The 18,818-nt window shown below is 38.0% G+C and overlaps 1 protein-coding gene across 5 annotated transcripts in view; it reads left to right on the plus strand.

Moving 5' to 3' along the window:
* The window catches only part of MYO6 (myosin VI), a 102,814-nt gene that overhangs the window by 15,481 nt on the left and 68,515 nt on the right, over positions 1-18,818 (plus strand). For 3 of the 5 annotated variants that reach the window (XM_038134111.1, XM_038134113.1, XM_038134114.1), the window contains exon 1: positions 13,886-14,002. In XM_038134111.1, coding sequence (XP_037990039.1) covers positions 13,886-14,002 — 117 coding nt within the window. Of the gene's footprint in view, positions 1-13,863; positions 14,003-18,818 lie in introns of those variants that run through there. The other 2 variants (XM_038134110.1, XM_038134112.1) reach the window with 2 other exon arrangements.

The following is an 18,818-nucleotide window of genomic DNA, read 5'->3' on the forward strand; positions in this document are numbered from 1 at the left end:
TGAAGTCAGGTTGTGTCCAAATAATTCAGGCCAAGCTTGTATGTATTTTAGACTTATTTTAAAGATTTTTTCTTTTTCTTTTTCTTTTTTTTTTTTTTTTTAATGTTGTGGATAATATTAGTTGGGAAGATACGAACACTTGCTGAACAAAATTTTCTAAGTTTTTTCTAACCCAAAAAAACCTTTGGGTTTGGGATGGTCTGAATTTTAAACCTGAATCGTGAAAATATGCTTAACGTTTTGGATATGACTGTATTGCTGTATCAAATATTTTGCTTTTAATAAAGGGAAGCTTTTATGTCTACAAAAGGATTGTATGCTCCTTGAGTCTACCTGTAATTCAAAGTTCATGCAGACTTACTTTATTTTTAACACAGAATCATGGAATGGTTTGGGTTGGAAGGAACCTTAAAGCTCATCTAGTTCCAACTCCCCTGCCATGGGCAAGGACACATTTCTCTAGACCAAGTTGTTCAAAGCCACACTTTCAGGATGGGGCATCCACAAGTTCTCTGGGCAACCTGTTTCAGCACCTTCCCACCCTCTTGGTAAAGAATTGCTTAGAAGTACAGATCATACATGTTGGCAGAGATATTTTTCTGTTGTTGCTGGGACTTGTATTGCCTGTGTTGGGAAGAAGGACACCAAAAGATGGGAAATGTGTCTCTTGTCCTGGGTACCTCTTGTCCTGGCAGAGGGATGAGAGAGCTTTACTTGGGTTTTTTTTGGTGGCAGTATCTGTGGTTTTGTGGGGAAAAGTTAACATTGCACCAATCTTGTATTTTGGAACTATAAGCTTCTGCATGTGAGCCTTTTGCACTCCCCTTGAGAGTATTTTTAATAGTATCTTTCAGTGTGGTTTTGAAACAATTTGGATTTGTGTTTTATATATTGTCCGTAAATGAAATAAAAGTTTACTTTTTATAATGTGATGTTGGAACAGAATTTGATACATGGCCAGGTCTGTGCAATTGCAAATGTGTCTGTGCTTTTGACTTAAAGCTCTAATTCAAATCTCTCCTGTCTGACAAGCAGCTGTAAGATTAGTTACCAGAAAGAGGGATCTATACCCCAGTTTTAGACAAAACATGCTGATTAAAGTTATTTGTAGGCTGAGTAAGTACAAGCCTTTGTTTGAACTGCTGAACAGGGTTATGTCGAAACATGCAGGAACAGGACTTACTCGCATTCCTGTTCCTGTTGCTTCCACATTTCCAGTCCACAGCATCATCTGATGGGGAGCCAGTGGTGAGTTACCAGCTGAGCATGCAAGTAATGTTTTACTTTGAGACCTGTTTGATTAGACAACAGTATCTCTGTGTGTCCTTCCACAGCCGAGGTGAGGGCTGCTTGACAGGCACTTGGGGTGCAGTGTCCCTGGATGGGCTGGGGAGAACTGCCTGCTGGGGTCTCGCAGGATGGGGACTGCCAAAGCATCTTGGGACAACTGAGGTGGAACTAAAGATAATTTTAATCATACTTTGTGTTTTGAGGGTGAGATCACTACAATTATATGAGCTCTAAAGGGTTGAACTTGTGCTTCGCTGGTGTTTGAACTCTAAGAAGCATAAATTTAAAGTATTGAACATTGGAGGTCTAAGGCCAAATTTTTGTGTTGTAGTGGCAATAGTCTGTCCTTGAGAAGGAAAGAAGGAAGAAAAACTTAGTTTATGTTACTTAAAACAACTATCTTTGTTTAAGGCTGTTTTTCCTGGTTAAGTGATGATGTGTGATTGGTAGCTAGATATTATATGATCACTCATACTCGGTATTAAAGAATAAAGCCTAGATAAAAAAAGGCAATAAAGTCCAAGTGCAGATAAAAAAGGGAAAAAGTACCGTAAGCTGGTTTGTCACTATATTAGAGCAAGACTCTTTTCTCATGCTGGTAACCATCAGCAGCTGGATAAGGAATGGGTAGAGAGGTGTCTCCATTAGTGTTTTAGTTCATCTTAGGAGTTTACTATTGTACTGAACCTCCTGGTTGTCTGCATTTATGGCACTGCAAGCCCAGGCACCAAAGTGGATCCTATTGGGATGAAACCAACCTGGAAGATGCTCCCTAGAAAAAACACCTGATAGTCTGCAGCTGTGAATTCACATTCATTCAGGGGGACCAGACCAGAGATGCGTGGTACAAACTAGAACTAGAAAACCCCTCCAGATGTGCAGCGTAGGGGCACTGGTCCCTCAGTGCTGCTGTTTCCCTGTTATGCAGTTACTCCTATTGTATTGTGTTATTTGCTAACAGATGGTGTTATCCCTTGAGTTTAAAAGGTGTTATCCCTTGAGTTTAGAGGTGTTATCCCTTCAGTTTAAAACTTATCATTCAGATTTATGTCAGGAAAAATAATGACTTGAAAAAAAAGTGCAAATAAATATGCCCTCTGTTTCTGAAATTCTTCTGTTATTGACATAATGGTTATCATTAAAATCTTCACAATTAGTAAAAAAGAAAAAAAGAAAAAAATCAAGCCAGGAATATCTTCAATTGACCATTCAAGTCTTCTTTAGGATGTCTTTGATTTTGAATGCATAATATTTTGTTTGCCTTACAGTGTGTTCAGTTTAATTCAAAATATTTTAGGAAGGACTAAAAAGCAACAAAATAAAAGAAGTGTGTTACTTAGAGTTGAAAATAATATAGGTGTTTTCATTTATCATCTTGTTCCTGAGGTGAAAATTATTGTTATATGCTCCTAATCCCATCCCAATGTTAAATTATTGAATATTTGTTAAGAGAGGAAAATGAAATTGAAACTAAATATCCATGTAATTGAAAAAGAAATAAGTGCCCATGATAATTGCAATGTATTTTTATTTAGCAGAGCTTCACTGTTGTCTGATCTTAGATCCACTACTCCCTTAAAAATGTCTAACCATCAGATTATCACTGGATTGACAGTTCTTGAACGTATAGATAGAAACCATTGCAGCTGAATTAAATGAAGACTACATGGGCAGGACTTGGTGACCTGGCTTTATTTCTTAGATGAGTTTCCTAGCCTCTGGAGATTAATTTTTTTTGTATAAAATAGTTTGCATAGTCTGAAATGAAGGCTCAAGTGCCACAAATAAATGCTTTGAGCTGCTGACCTCAATTGAGAAATAGCCGTGGCAGCATGACCGTGCTCATTCTCCCAGCTGTAATTGTTCAGGAAGTTTTGAATTTAAAAACACCTGAGCTGCATTTTGTGTCTTAATTTACAACCTGACTAAAAGCTTTCCTTAACTCCACTTCTTGCTTTGCCAAAATAAATAGGCTGATCTTAGCATGTGACTGTGGTGGTTTGTCCTCTGCTTGAGCTTCTGTATAGAATTTGTAACTATGCTTAAGGGCTGGTCCTGGGAGCTGTGATTCTGCATAAATTGTTTTCGGTTTACTTTCACATCAGATGTATTGAGACTGTGTGTGCCTGTTCCCAGCCCCAGGGGTGGTTCTCTTCTCTTGCCTGTGCAGAGAGAGTGTTTGCTCTGTTGCCTGCATGACAACATCTGCTATTGAAAACCTTAAAGCTATCCCAGGCTTTTTCTAAAATATGCATTTGGCTAAGCCTGGTTTCTTGTAACAATTCGGCAGAAAATTTATAACCATTTTTGTAGTGTTGCTGGTTGGTAATTTTTACTCATTGTTGACTAACAGAATTGTGAGCAGGGATGCACTTTCTTGCAGCATGCATGTTAAATTAATAAATAACATTTTATACGTAATGGGGATGGCAGTAACATTCAGGTAAGCTATTTGAGATTAAAATCAATTGGTGAAATGCAGTTGGACTTTGATCTTTTAACTATTTTCTGAACAAGAAGTGAGTGTGATGTTCTTGAGCTGGATTTCCTGTAATGCATGGTTCATAAAAGTATTTGAGCTATGGGAGCTGCGTCAGTCTGTTTGAGATACTGAATCAGTAGTAAGAAAAACAAGCTGTTTGTCTTTGGCTGTGGCAAAATCTGTGCAAAGATTAGTCCAGAGTCTATAATCTGCATGACCCTGTACCAAGGTTTAGGGAAGCCTAGAACTTTCTCAAACCTGGCAGAGAGCAGTGTCTTGCCAAAAAATGAGAAAGTTGAGCTGTGGTCAGGATGTGGCTAATGTGGAAGTTGTTATGGCCTGCAGTTTTCCCTGCTGCCAAGATCCTGTCAGTGCTAATAGCAGATTTTGTCTGGTCTGTTGCTGGTCAGATGCCAAGTCTTTACAGTACTCGGCCTTCTGTGAAAATACAAACTATTCGTGAACAGTACAAGAATTAAAGGTCATTTTAGAGTTAAAGAGTGGTTTGAGTTGGAAAGGACCTCTAAAGAGATTAAGTCTTACCCCTCTGTCCTCACTAGGTTGTTCAAAGCTCCATTCAACCTGACCTTGAAAGTTTCCAGGGATGGGGCATTCACAGTTTCTTCAGGCAAACCTCATTGCAAAGAATTTCTTTTTTACATCCAGTTTAAATCTATCCTTTTTCAGTTTAAAACTGTTGTCCCTTGTCCTGCTACTAGAAAGATAGAAAGTGTCTCTCCATCTTATAGGCTTCCTTCATTTATGGAAAGGCCACAATAAGGTCTTTCCTGGAGCCCTCTCTTTACTCTGAACACCCCCAACTCTCTTAGCCTTTCTTCATAGGAGAGATGTTCTAGCCCTTTGATAATTTTTAATGGGTTTTAAGTGTATTTTATTCCTAAATCATATGCTCTAGAATTTTTTTTTGAGATTGAGATAATGTAAATGATATTTATCTTTTGTTGTAATTACTGGTTTTTTGTCTCATAGTAATGGGCCCACTATACTCATCTTTCCAAGGAAACAAATGGAGTTGCTGACAAAACATGTTCTGTGTCACTTCTTGGAGTAGCTTTCTTGTCATTGCTCTTCAAATTGTCTTAAATGATGCTCATGATCTTTTACATTAAGAGAAAGCTTTCAGTCACCTCAGAATTACTGTTATCAATGAGACCTGTGATCTTGGCAACAGGTTCTATTTATTTAGTTATTTATTTGTATACAATGTTTGAGTAGATTTTGACAAGAATCTTCCTTTTGTAGTTGTGTGTTTTTGAAGGGAGAGTTTCTCCTGAGTTCACTGGTCCATTGCAGACTGTCTGTGTTTCAGCTCATTGCCTATAAACTACACCCATACTTTTTGTAATAAGTGCAAGCTGATATGGAGAGAGGAAAAAGAAGTTTGAAACAGGTAATGTAAGTGTTTTTAGGAACTAATTCTGTCTTTGAAAGAGTTATGGATTCTGTACAGCGAGGGATGGCAATAAATAGTTCCTGGATTATACCTTTTAATTTGCAGATGCTGATTGTCATTAGTTTCTAGTATTTTTTCCTCTAATAAAGTGGCCAAATCAAAGTTAGTATCATTTGAAAACATCTAATTTACTTGCTATTTGTTATACTGGTAGTAAATCAGAAAGTACAAATATATTTTTTCCCTGCCCAGGCTCTTTATATTGGTTTGAGGTCAAGCATCTGAGGTTTCCTGCACATCCTCTAGCAGCCTTTGATGCTGCCATCTGAAGTGCTTAGTTTATTTGACTTGACTTGGCTCCTGGCTGAGTATGTATTCTTAGTTTTCTAAAATATCAGTCCCATTTACATTGATATGTACCAGGAGTTTGACAATGTTTTTTATAGTTGTTCTTTAAAAAAACTTATCAGACAAATGTCTGGTCTCTGTTCAGTTATTTGTGCATATGTATTTATCAAACTGATAAAATTCAATGCAGGTTAGTTGGTTGCTTATTTCTGTATTTACCTAGTTTCACTTAATTATTCTGCAGCAAGAGGGTTATATAGCTGAAGTTCAAAACTTGACAAGACATGGGTTCAGAGAAGAGGTCAGAGGTGTGTTGGTCACCCTCAGAAGCCCCTGGGGTATTTCTGAATTATTCATGGAGGCAGCCGTGGAGAACCAAGTTACTGATAGGCTCTGGCTTATGACTCAGCTCTTGACTTTCTCTGCTAGAATTGTAGGGCTGCTTGAATGTCAAGGGCTTAGCATCACTCATCTAAAAGTACAGAATAGATGGTATTGTCACTAGGTAGTGTAGGCTTTCTACTTCAAGTATTTTTCTGAAAAAATATTTAAGTTTTGCAGAGTTCTTGAATTGCTGGTGAATTAACAGAAATTCAAAAGCACTCAAAAGCGGGATTTGTTTTGTGGTATATTTTTTTCTGTTTGGCTTGGATTTTCCCCGCTTAAATTGGTGGTTAGGAATATTCTTCTGATTATTTTGTATGGAGGGTATGAACTTTTTTGGGTTTATCTGTGTTCATATGAGTTAGAATAAATTACTGGGATTCAGTCTACCTCAGCCTCTTTTTGAATCAGCTGGACAAAAGCTGGTATAAAATGCAATATATGCTTGCTTTAACTGCTACAAGGCCCTGCTGGCTGCACCAAGATGTGCTTTAGCCACCATTGATGGTGGTCTACAGAGGATTAAAATTCTGGTGTCTGATTGCTTATCATAACGGTCAGCTTCTGTGGTTCAGATTATGCAAGCCAGTGACACGTATTGCTATTTATATGATAAATAACCAATATTTATGGTAAGTGATCCATTTCCTTTGAAGTATTTGGGAATCAAATTAGGGACTTTCTTAGTGGTTTTTTTTTTTCTTTTCATTTGCATAATTAGATTTTCTACTTTGTGTGCTGGAGGTGAGGTCCTGAGTATTTGGTAGACTTAGGCTAGTTGGTTGCTTTTGTTTTGTCTTGTATGTGAAGCTCAAAGAGAGACTGTTGGGTGTATAGGCTTAAAAGAGAATAAACATATCAGTTCTTGTATTAGGTCACCTGAAGATGAGCAATAGCTTGGCAGGAGCACATGCTGGGTGGGGAAACAGGGCACTCTAATTTGACAGTAGGAGAGTATGAGATGTAGGAGATGAATGGGTGGGGAAGGCTGAAAAATGACATAACCGGAGGAGAATTTAGAGTTCATTAGCTTAGAGAGAGTCATCCTCAACCTTCAAGAAGTATTTGCTCTTTCTCATGTTTACACTTGGAAAAAGTGTCACATGAGGATATAAACAAATACATTCTTAAAGTGCTAGCTGAAGGGGTTTGAAGTTACTTGACCTTGTTGAGGCTGCTTATGGAATATGATTTAAGCCATATGCTTAGCACTGCTACCAGTGGTGACACAGCATGACTACTGCCATGGAGATAGTTAATTCCAGAGTTCACCTTGTCTGCTTGAACTACTCCAGCTAGATCTGCAGGAGTGCATCCTATGGGTTCTTTATATATTATGAGATGGCTTAAGATACTTTTGATTTTGCTTTGATGTCTTTGTGTGTTTGGTGATTTCTGCCTTGGTATGTCTTATCTTCCACTTTTGCTGCCTGCTGGTTTCACTAGGGCTGACTTGTAAAGCCTGAAAGTGTTGAGTTGAACAACCTCTATCAAAAGTGGTTTTATAGTCTTGTTAATTCTGATTTTTTAATTTGTCATTTCTCTTTTGTAATGCTTCTGAAGTGGTGTCCAGACAATAACTGAGGAGGTTTTTCTTTAATTTTAACTTTGCTGCTCAAATTTGACACTGTTTTTTGTGTTTTGCTACTTTTCCTCTTTCTGCTTGTTGCTATTACTGGAGTAGGCATTGCTGTTGGTTGAAAATGCTTATGCAGATCCCCTTGGCATACTTAATTCTTGGTTTGTCAGGAAGCTTCACTCAGGTTATTTTAATGAACAAGAATTGGGACAAAGAACTCTCTATTTTCTTTGTAGGAACTAAAATAAGAATAACATTCTTGAGAGAGTATATTTTAAAAAGCTGGCAGAAGAGCAGGAATCACAGAGGAAATAATCAAATCTTACTGATTCTAATACAAATTGAGTTTTAATTTCTCAGTGTCATAGTTAAGAGACCACAACCTCTGTGGTTAGAATTTTACAAGCTTACAAGCTGTACAAAATTCATCTTGGTCTTGTATAATAGCAGTTGAATTGGACAAATATTTGCTAGTTAATGTGCCATATAATTTGCTGTCTTCCTTTGCTAAGTCTCATTTGACCTTCCATCTTCCACACTCCTTGTCATTTTCTCACATGGTACAGTTCTTGAGAATGTTTGCTGTTTGTTCTCTGCTGATGTGCCACAAGTGCTCCTTTATTGTGTACGGACTCATTTCCTCTGCCGCATCTGCAGAGTTGGTATGTCTGTTAAAATTGCCTAAACTCTCCTTCCTCTGGATTTTTTGAAGCTTCACTGTAATCTCCAATGGCAGATTTCCTTGTCTATGTGAGGTTTATTTTTATTTCTTGAGCAATACTGAGAATTTTGCACTTAGTAAACAACACCTGAAAGACACTTGGCCTTACAGAAATCTGTTTAGTTGAGGTACAAATTATTTTGGATAGACTTCCTACAATAGGTGTTTTTTTAATGGGATACATTTTTGTTATATTAAAGGTGCACAGACATCCAGAAGTGCTGATTGATTCAATATGATGCATTTGAAAAAGCATAAAACACATATATTTCAAAACTGAGGGTTCTTGGGCAAAGCCAATATCACCTCATTTTCAGGATGGTAACATACATGAAATTCAGTTGCTGTGGGGGAAATTTCCTACCATTAATTGAATTCCTTCTTTTTAACAGCTTATTTTGATGCAATAGCCATTTAAATATTTGCAGATAAAGTAGTATTTTTTTTTCAAAGTACATGTTCTCACTCAGACCATCTCCTGCCCTGCATCAGTACTTCTCAAGGTGGTCAGGAGGGGAGGAGGCAGAGCAGGGAGCAAGGCCAGGAGGGCAGCTGGGGTGAAGTGGCTCAAGCAGCAGTTAACACACAGGAAGGTGAGTTGGTTTAGAGGAAGCTGTACAGGTCTTTGGCTAATCCTGACCCTACCACACCCCTTCTTCTGCTCCTTAAAATTTGTTCTTCCAGAACCATGGATGTTCCAGGCAAAGGTGTTTTCAGAAATTATATGGAGTATTGGAGTTGTGCGTTACTGATGGGAATTGTCATGTTTGATGTAGAGAAAATAAGATTTCTCCTTTGCTTAAAGCATGAGGGGCTGTCTTGTCTTTTTTTATTGAATAGTAAACGCAACAGCAGAGAAGGCATTTCCTATGTGAATGCTAAATGCAAGTGAATACAAATACAAAAGAGTGGTTCATCTGGAAATACTACAGAAATCAGTTTCTGGTTGCTCAGTATTGAAAACATGCTGATATATGCAAATACACAAGGAAGAAAATGAGCATGCCATGAGAATAATTTTGTCAGCTGTTGTGCTCATGTTGTCTCAAGCAGTCAGAGCAGGTAGCTTTAAAATAAATTTTTATCTAGTAATTCTCAGATGTGGAATGATTACTCTTTGTTTTACTTGCATACATCTACAAAAGGTAGTGACAATTAACAAGTTGGGGTTAAGATTTTCAAAGCAAGTTGGTTTTGAAGGTACTTCTGGGCTGGCTATATTGCATATATTCTATGCATATATTGCTATATTCTTCTTTTCCAGTTTGGCAGCAGTGCCTGCTTCACAGAGTTACTTTGCTGATGTTATTTTAGGTATGAAAAAGCTGCAGTGTGACACAGATAAACTTGAATGTGTTAGAGCGGAGTTTTGTAGTTAATTGGAAAAGTAAAGAATAAAAATTGTAATGGTTTAATACTCAGTTAAACAATGGAGCTATAACTGTATTGTAATTAGCTCAAATAAAAATAAATCTCTACTATAGCTGCAGTTAATTTGAAATACTGTGTCACCTGCAGTAGAATGCTGCATGCTGTCTGAGCTTTGATTTGGAAAAGTTTCAGTTGAGCAGTAAAATAGGGTTGCAAAAGTAATTTGCCTGACAGTAAGGTATCACTATGAATGAATGCTTTTCTCTGTCTAGTCTCTTCTGTATGTTTACAGCACCTTTCCCAGAGCAGTCTCATGTGCCTGCTGTAATCAGCAGACTTTTGGGCCGCTCTTAAACACACGAGTGCAAGGTTGTTTAAGTATAAAAAACCAGTGTTTTACAATGATAATTTACTACTATATCTATTCTAATTAGTTTATTTTCCTTGGACTTAGCCATTTTAGTGAGTTACTATTGGTTGTTTAATGAAGTCTAATGTTTCATTTGTTTTAATTAGTTAATTGAGCAATCAGTACAGTGCTTTGGTATAGCAGACTGTTCATAGGATTGTAAATAGGATCAGATCATGCAAATGCCTGCCTCTGGGCTCTGGCAATAGGTTTAGAATTGCATTAGTATATTTTGCCTTTGTAGAATTCTTTACCAGATGGTAGCATTTGAACTCCTTTTAAACAGTCTATAACACCCAAATGTAGTTGTATTACATTCTTTTAAAATCAATACTACTTAGGTAAACATAAGTGGGAGGAGGATAGTGTGTTAACTTTCAACTGAGTAATTCTTAGTTGTTTCCCATACACAATGTGTTATGTAGATAATTTTTTTGAGAAAAAAATGTCATTAAACATTCTCCAAAAGGGGGAATAATACTGCAAAAAAAATGTTACAGAAATATTGGTGGGTGTTTTTCTCAGAATCTGGGCGGTGATTTGTCTTGCAAGTTGTTTGAACACTAGTTCTAGTGTTTAGCCAGGGCTGAATGTGTTAAGTACTCTTATTGATAATTAAGAAAAGGTCTATTACTGCATACCAATTATGAAGAAATAAAATCTGACATTTGAAGGAAGTGCTATTAAGTTTACCAGCTTCAGGCAAAGGCTTATTTTATTACTATCCCTCTTGTGCTCAACAGAGAGAAAAACTCCAATACTCCCAAGGTCTTTCTACGTAGAAAGAGAAAAGGGCAGCTGGCTTCCCACTTCTAAGCATAACCTTTGCAAATTCTCTTCTTCATTTTGGAGATGTCTTAATAGTGGAGAATAAAGTGATCCAGCAACTTAAAATCAATTAATGTATGTTGAGTGCATATATACAAATACAAATGCGGATGATAACTTATTTTGTCTCCTTTTTTGGAAGCATTGTCCAGGTTACTCCTTGTGTTTCGTGGTGTTGTTATCAAATTTGTTGCCTTAGCGCTTTTAGCCTGGGCATGAGTCTCTTTGATTTCATTGTTTTCAGAAATGGTGTGCTCTTTTGGCAGTGTGATGGACTGCTTATAGATTGGATTTATATGGATGCATATCGGGAAAAAAGTTTGTTCCCACTGATAGTTTCTGTTCCCTGTAAAATACTGGTCCGTAAACTGGCTATTCAAGAGCCTGTTCAGGAGTAGGCTTCCTGCACCTGTCTCAAGGCAATGGCACAATGCATCAGATGGGGGTGTAAATCATAGAGCAGGTAATGGTAGGTTTTGATACCCACTTTCAGTGTGCTCCCTGCCAGAGTCCCAGCTGACAGAGATGAAGTGGTGCTAAACCCAAAATGTTACAACTGGTTTTATGTCACTACTCAGCCAGAAGACTGTATTTATTAAAATTAATTGTCCCATTAATGACTGACTCACTTGTATTTAGATTCTTTTATCCAATGGTGTCTTAGATGCTTGCAAAGCCTCAGGTACATTTCTTAAACTTGCATTTCCTGGTGGTGGCTGAATGCAATCACTGCTCTGTCCTTCAAGAAGATTTTTTTCAGCTTGTGACACTCCTCTGTCATAATTTATTAATGAAAAATGAAGTTGCCTTAAGAATATGTAAGAATGCAAAAAGCCCTGTCAGTGAACAAAACAGAAGCATCTGTATGTGAACTGGGGAGGTTGGATTCCTAATTTTGCTGAAGTTTTGGCAGTAATTTTAGGGTTTGTTTCTCATGAAACATGGTTATGTCCAGAGCCCTGACCATGCTACTTGGAGTGTAAAAGACAGCCTTGTTTTTAGTGGTTGTGTGACATATGGTTTAACTACTATTTTGAACTAGTATTTTAAAAGCAAATGATAGGTTTGTGAAGAAATGAAGGCTTGGTTATATCCAGAAATAAACTCAGCTGTTTAGCAACTATGCCCATGATGGCAGTTGGATCTAGAGGTCAGGTCTGGCTGGAAAAAAAATTTCTTTTTCCGTATCATAAAATAAAGAAAAATGGCCAACAGCCAGTTGTGAGTGAATACAGATGTTGTTTACAGGATTTATCGTATAGTGATGGCACCACATGATGAAGATGCTGTTTTGTAGCTTTCATGGGTTGTGGCAAAAGGGTGGAAGTAAACAGAAGTAAATGTGATACTGGAGGTTTTAGAACATAACTTTCTGTGTGTAGTTAAAAGAAGTTACTATGTTCTGTTCATGGGAGAATAGTAAATCACAAGTTTTCATCAATATTTCACATTAAAGTTGCCAAGGAATAAGACAGCTTGCTGTTAACTAAGACCAGCAGCATTCTCAAAGAGATCACAGCCAGTCTTTTCCTTCCCTTGAAACTTTTCTAACCTGTCCTTGAAGGCAGTAAAAAGCAGGTTATGTGCGGCATAAGCTGACAGATTCTCTGAGGGGCAAAGATGTCCTTTTCTGCTCATAGTTGTACAGCTTTCTGGTGGGCCAATCAGTCTTTTTCCTTGCTGCTGCTCATGACAAAGGAATCAGTAGCCTTCATTGTTTGTGAGAAATTTCGGATCTTCTTTTTCCTTCAGATATGGGAAAAGAAAAATGTGGGACACTTTCCTGGGCTTTCCCTAGACTTCTGGAGTTTGTTGCCAGTGTTTTCTTTGCTGCTTGGCACACTCATTTCTTTCAAGCTGAGAGAGGCAAGTTACACCGTGGTGGTATGAGATTACTTTTTACAAATTTTGGAATCACTAAAACATGTCAGTTTAGTATGTGAAAGAGTTTTGGAGGGGAGTAAGGAACAGCAAGGAGAAGTGAGCCTTTTAAGCTGAGTGGACTCTATTCCTGTTAGGGTAAGGACTATAAAGTAGGTTTAAAAGAAACCAAAACCAAGCCAGCAAAAAAAATCCAAAAACAACCAAACACCAAAAAAGGGACCAATTCAGCATATTTAAAATGGCACCATTAGCCATTCAGAGTGTGCCAACCTTGGCAATTTTCCTGCTGAGCTCAATGAGTATTGCATGCAATCAAGCACTCCCTTTTAATTGGGAGCTTATTTAGCTGTATAACTTGAGGAGCATAAGGTTTGAATATCTTGGCCTTTGCGTCTTTTTCACTTGCAGATCAAAAATATTTTTTAAACAATTTTCACATCATTTTTAACAGAAAATAAGGTTCCTTAAGAGGAAGACCTGTAATGTTATAGGAGGGTCAGCCCTAAAAGACTTACAGGGTGATAAATCAATTGAGACCAAATATATTTGTGGATTATTTGAAAGCCATATGTTCAGCCACACAAAAAGAGTGAACATATTCATTTGTATCAAATGCCAAGAGACCGGATTTCTGCTCATAGGTCGCAATGTGTGATGTTGTAAAAATACAAATATTTGTACACCAGCTCAAATACAGACAAGTAGTCATTAGTTATATGACCCACTGCATGCACATACATATATATGTGTGTGTGTTTACATGTGAATCCATATATGTGTATATACACACACTCCTAGTATAGTCTTGGCTTTGAATCTATCATACACTTCTACTTTGATCATGAGACAGACTCTCTTCTTGGTTTACAAGTTGGGGAAGCTGGATAAAGAGCTTCAGGGGCCAGTGTGTGTATCCTATGAAAAATGATTCTGGTCTTCAATCTTCTCCATGCTGTAGTCCAATGGGTGTCCTCTGTAGGTGACACATTGCGAGTTGGAGAAAGGCTGGCTCCAATCTGCAGCAGTTGTCTCCTTTCATACTGAACAATAGAAATAAACATAATAAACTAAAGTCTGTCTCATAAATCCTGTTGGTTTATTCAATTTATACACAAAGTGTTTTGATTAATTTTAGTTTTATTTTTTCTTACAGGAAATACTGGATAGATCCCACAATGGAAGATGGGAAGCCCGTTTGGGCTCCACACCCAACTGATGGGTTTCAGATGGGGATGATTGTGGACATTGGCCCTGACAACTTAACTATTGAACCTTTGAATCAGAAAGGCAAGGTAAGTGTGTCACAAACAAAGGAACAGAGAAAAAACATACAAAGAAACCACCTTACCTGTAGGCCAGGTCTTTGCCACTATCTTCAACTGCACGCAGCCGGAAGGCCTGGAAAATCAGCTTTCTGTTCTAAATTTGGCTAAGGATCTTTGTTCAGCTTTGGCTTGTATTGCAATGGACCCCTCACACTGACGAGAAGTGTGTACTTCGTCAATTATCTGCATGTGCATTGAGTATGTGCTCATGAAATAGAGGAAGTTTGCGTCTCTGTAGCCATTTGATTCAGTACTGTATGATTTATTTTTCTTAATTAGACACTGATGAAGAGCCTGCTGTTAAGATTAGCTTCTCTCTTTTTCCTTACATGCAAGGGAAGGGTCCTACAGGGATGTGCTGGGTCCTGGCTAAGATTAGACACCATTAGACTGATGAAGACTGAGAGATGAATCCTCTTAACTCAAGTACCTTGAGAAGTAATATATGTCAAAAAAAGGTCCTGTGGAATTGCTACATAAATTAAAGTCAAAATAAATGTAACTTTCAAAATGAAGACCTAATTAATCCTAATTAGTGTGTTCCAATGGCTTGATTTATCATGACATCTTTCAGACTCAGTATGTCGTAACTAAATGTCAGTTTTTACAGGAAGCACCTTGAAGCTATCAATTATCCTAATTCAAATGGTCAGATTCCTGGGTTGTATTAGCTAGAATGAGATTAGCACTCCCTTAAAAGTTGTGGTTTCAGTCTTTTTGAATGTAATTTTTGTGCCCTTTCTAATAGTTTTGGTTTTCTTATATTCAGGGATGTGAAAAAGACAACAATGTGTTTTGTTGTCTTTTTTTAATGTCAGCAGCAGGAGAGAATGCCTTGTCACAGGTCAAAAGGTTATGCAGCAGTCCTTCCTTTTGGGGGAATGTTTATAGGCTTTCTTTTTTGTGCATCTTGGAGAGGAAGTTGATTTTGCCTTCCTTAGAAATACAAAGTTAAGTGTAACAACTGATTTCTGAGTGAGAGAGATAAAGTGTATAGGTTTAGTAGTAGCAGTAGTATTCATTTGTCAGTTTGAGGAGGAGCAAGATTATTCAGACAAGGATATTAAATATTCCAAATCTATGTCTAATATTAAATTGACTTAAATAAATTTCACCCCCTGCACTGTTTCTGTTTATTTCCCCAATGGTCCTGATACCATGAGGAGCAAAAGCCTTTACACTGAAACAGAAAATATAATAATGATATTTCTGAGTCATTATTTATTTCTAACATGTGCTCCTTTCAGGGACCATAAATAATTTAACAAAAACAACAAAAAATGATCCTAAAATACAAATAGTTTGTTTCATGGTTTTCTCAACAACAAAAATATCTCTTTTGTCTAGGGAGTTTGTTATTCTGCTGCTGGCTGTTTTGAATTAAGCAGATCAATTAAGAGCCTAATGTTCCTTCATCTAAGGGAACAAACTCTTCACAGTCTAAATAGAGATTATGGTCCTATATTTTAAACTATCAAACTTAATTACTTAACCATATATTAATAAAGGTGGACTAAAAAGTTTTCTTGGTTACCTTCTTATTCTTTTCAAGGTGTCATTGATTTCTTTTTAGAGAAACATTTCTCATTGCTTTTTGACTTTTTAAGACGACTCTGTCCTTGTGCACTTAGAACACTCATTTGAAGTAGTCAGCATTAATACTCATTATCACTTTGTTTTCTTAAAATGGTAGTTCAGAAGTGCTCTTCAGCAAGAATGCATGATCCAGCAGCTCTGGAGTTGCCCATGATAATTACAGGGAGGAGAGGAGTAACCTGATCTTGTAAACATACCCCAGCAGTGTAACTTATTATTATTTTTTAATCTGGGTCATTACCATGTCATATGTATTCTCTGTTGGCACTGGTAGCCTACCAGAGGTCACAGTCTGAAAAGGAAATGTGTATGCATGTGTTTGATTATTGCCTTTTATGACACTGTTGCCAATAACTGCAGTATATGCTGCAAGGCAGCTGTTTCACCATGTCTTAAACCCCTCCCTCCCGTCCCCATCCGTGGCCAGCTCTGGCACTGCAGAGTGGCACCCTCCCAGCTCTGCCTGCCGAGCTGTGCGTGACACCCCAAACGAGGTCAGAGAACAGATCCAACTGGAAGAAGTGGAAAGTTTTCAGGATGGCAGAAAGCAGTGGAAGGGGGGCAGAGGAGCTGAGGCCATTGTGGTGGCAGGTTGTTTCACATTATGAAACCAAGTTACCCAGTCCAGACTCTGTGAAGGTCCAACACACCAATTCACTTAAACCCCAGCAGCAGTGGTTTTGGGCACCACAGCCCATCCCCAAGTGTTGACAGTTCTGTGCAGAACTGTGTGTCTAAGGGAGGTGGGGATCTGAGTCACCCAGGCTGCCCTGCACGAAGAGCAGCACAGCGAGCCGCAGGAGCGCTTTACTGGAACAGAGGATGCGTGTGTTACGTGATGGGAACCTCTTCCCAAAAAGTAGATCATTGCCTTGTAAGGTTTATAAATGCCAGGACTGGAAAATAAATACCACGGAAAAAAAGCCAGAGAAACTGGAGAGTGCTTTGCTAATAAGCATGGTCCCACCTAGAGCTGGAGTCCTGGCCTGAGAACGGGCTCCAAACTGGATTGGTTGTACCAGAGCTGGAATCCTGGCCCATGACCCACCAGCAGTCACATGCTGGTGGTACAAGGAAGGAGGCAGGTGGAGAGGGAATCAGCTGTTAAACTCAACTAGTATTGTGCTTTCATTTCTCCTTAAAGTGTTCTTTTCTGAATCTACTGGGATTTGTAATCTTGGATCCTGTTGCATATATCTTTTTGTTCTTTGAGGCTGAAACAAGGAGAAGGCAGATGACAGTGAAATTGCTAAATGGAGAATTTACTATTTTCTTGGAGGTAGCAAATGTAAGTAAAGTGATTAGGAAGAGATGTACTGGAAGGGCTTGCACCTTGAGATGCTATTCTGGGCACCATGGGGCACTGAGGAGTAGGGGGCAGGCACTTCCTAGAGCATCAGCAGTCATGAGTTTCTGGCAGTCCCTGGGAAGGTGTGAGATGCTGCAAGCACTCGCTGACACCCCTCCTGCCATCGACTGAGAGACACCTTATGGCTCTGTGCCACTTCAGAAGGGTCATGGAAGGCTTTATGGGCCACCTGCTCTGGTGTGCTGTGAACAACCAGAAAGGTATTTTTCCCAGCTAAGTATAAAGGAATAAATGTACTTTGGAAGTAAGGATCAGAATGTTCAAAGTTCAGTGCTTCAAGCTAAGGTGGTTTTGTTTGTTTTTTTCTTTTTTTTTTTTAACAGTGAGCACCAACTTGCTTGCATGAGTGAGACATGCTCCTGTGTGTCTTACATATGGTTTGTACTGCTGTAGGTTGGTTTGTGAATTACAGCTGAGAGTAGGGATGTCTCCTGTCTGTATCTGGAAGGTATAAAGGAAGGCATGGTTACACGTATTGGATTACATGGTAGAAAGAAGATCCTGCTTGAATGGAAAGATATCTTTTTTCACTCATCTAGTTTCTGGGAGAATAGTTAAGATTGCCATTTGATTTCAAGGGTTGCTTCATTACAAAGACAACAACAAAAAAAAAAAAACCCTTCAGAATGCCCTAAACCTTGTTTTGCTTCCTAAGACCATTTTATTTCCTCATAAGATTATTACACTCTCCACTCCCTTAGAACAAACTTGTGCTAAGTTATGATTAATGCAAAAGTCTTCCCTCAAGTATCTGAAGGGTTTTTTCCTTAAAATAATTGTTTAAAAATTTGAAAATGGGACAATATAGTAAATAATTTCTTTGGATATTTTCTTATTTTTAAATTAGATTATTAGCTTATTTTCTGTTAAAAATACTAGATTTTAATACTTAGAGCTGTGCACATCTAGCTATCATACTTATCTACATGACAAGTACCTTACTTTACATAAAGTATTCCAAAGGTGATGTACAGCAGTGAATTTCTTTTTACATAGTTAAAACTATACCTATGTTCTTATCTAAAAAAGCCCAGCAGAAAAAAATTAACTTTCAGATAGGAGGTAAGACAGCATGAATTCTCTGAATTATATTTTTGTTTGTTTGGTTGGTTGGTTTTTTTTCCTTTAAATTTATCTTGACTCAGAAGGCTTAGTGGCGAGGACATTGAAAAAGCTGTTCCTCTTCTGGGATAGTTCTAGCATGGCTATCTTTAGCTCCAGAAATTTATGAAGAGTCTCACAGAATAGCTGGGAATTGTGTTCATTCTCTCCTGTCTTTGTTAGCAGTTAATGGGTTTACACATCAGCAGACAAGAACAAGAAGTGAAGTTACATTTTTGTGAAGCTGGTCATATTATTTTTAAACTTCCCCTCTGTTTCATGCACAGGGAACTGATCATGTAAGGAAGTGTTGTGTTCCAATACATCTTTACCAAACAAGATTTACCTTCACTGTTGACAAACTTGTAGAGAAAATTATGATGATAATATGTAGTTACGGTAATACTGTGAGAGGGAGGAAAGGGTGTGGTGAATCTCTGCCCTGCTAAAACTCTGAATAGCAGCAGGCATCTTTCTGAGGTAGGTAAAGACATTGAAGGCTTCCATGGCCCTCACAAACTCTGATAAAGAATATTTTGGAGGAAGTTGGTGTGATGGATGTTCAGATGTTCCAGTGTCATCGAGCAGCTCTGTTTCCCTTAGGAAAACATCTTGTACATATTTTTTTGCATTAGATCCTGATAAGGGGATGACAAAATATATTTTATCATGGCTACATATTGCATACTTTATGATAACTTGGTAGGGAAGGGATAT

Source organism: Motacilla alba, chromosome 3, assembly GCF_015832195.1.
Source record: "Motacilla alba alba isolate MOTALB_02 chromosome 3, Motacilla_alba_V1.0_pri, whole genome shotgun sequence".
Lineage (NCBI taxonomy): Eukaryota > Metazoa > Chordata > Aves > Passeriformes > Motacillidae > Motacilla > Motacilla alba.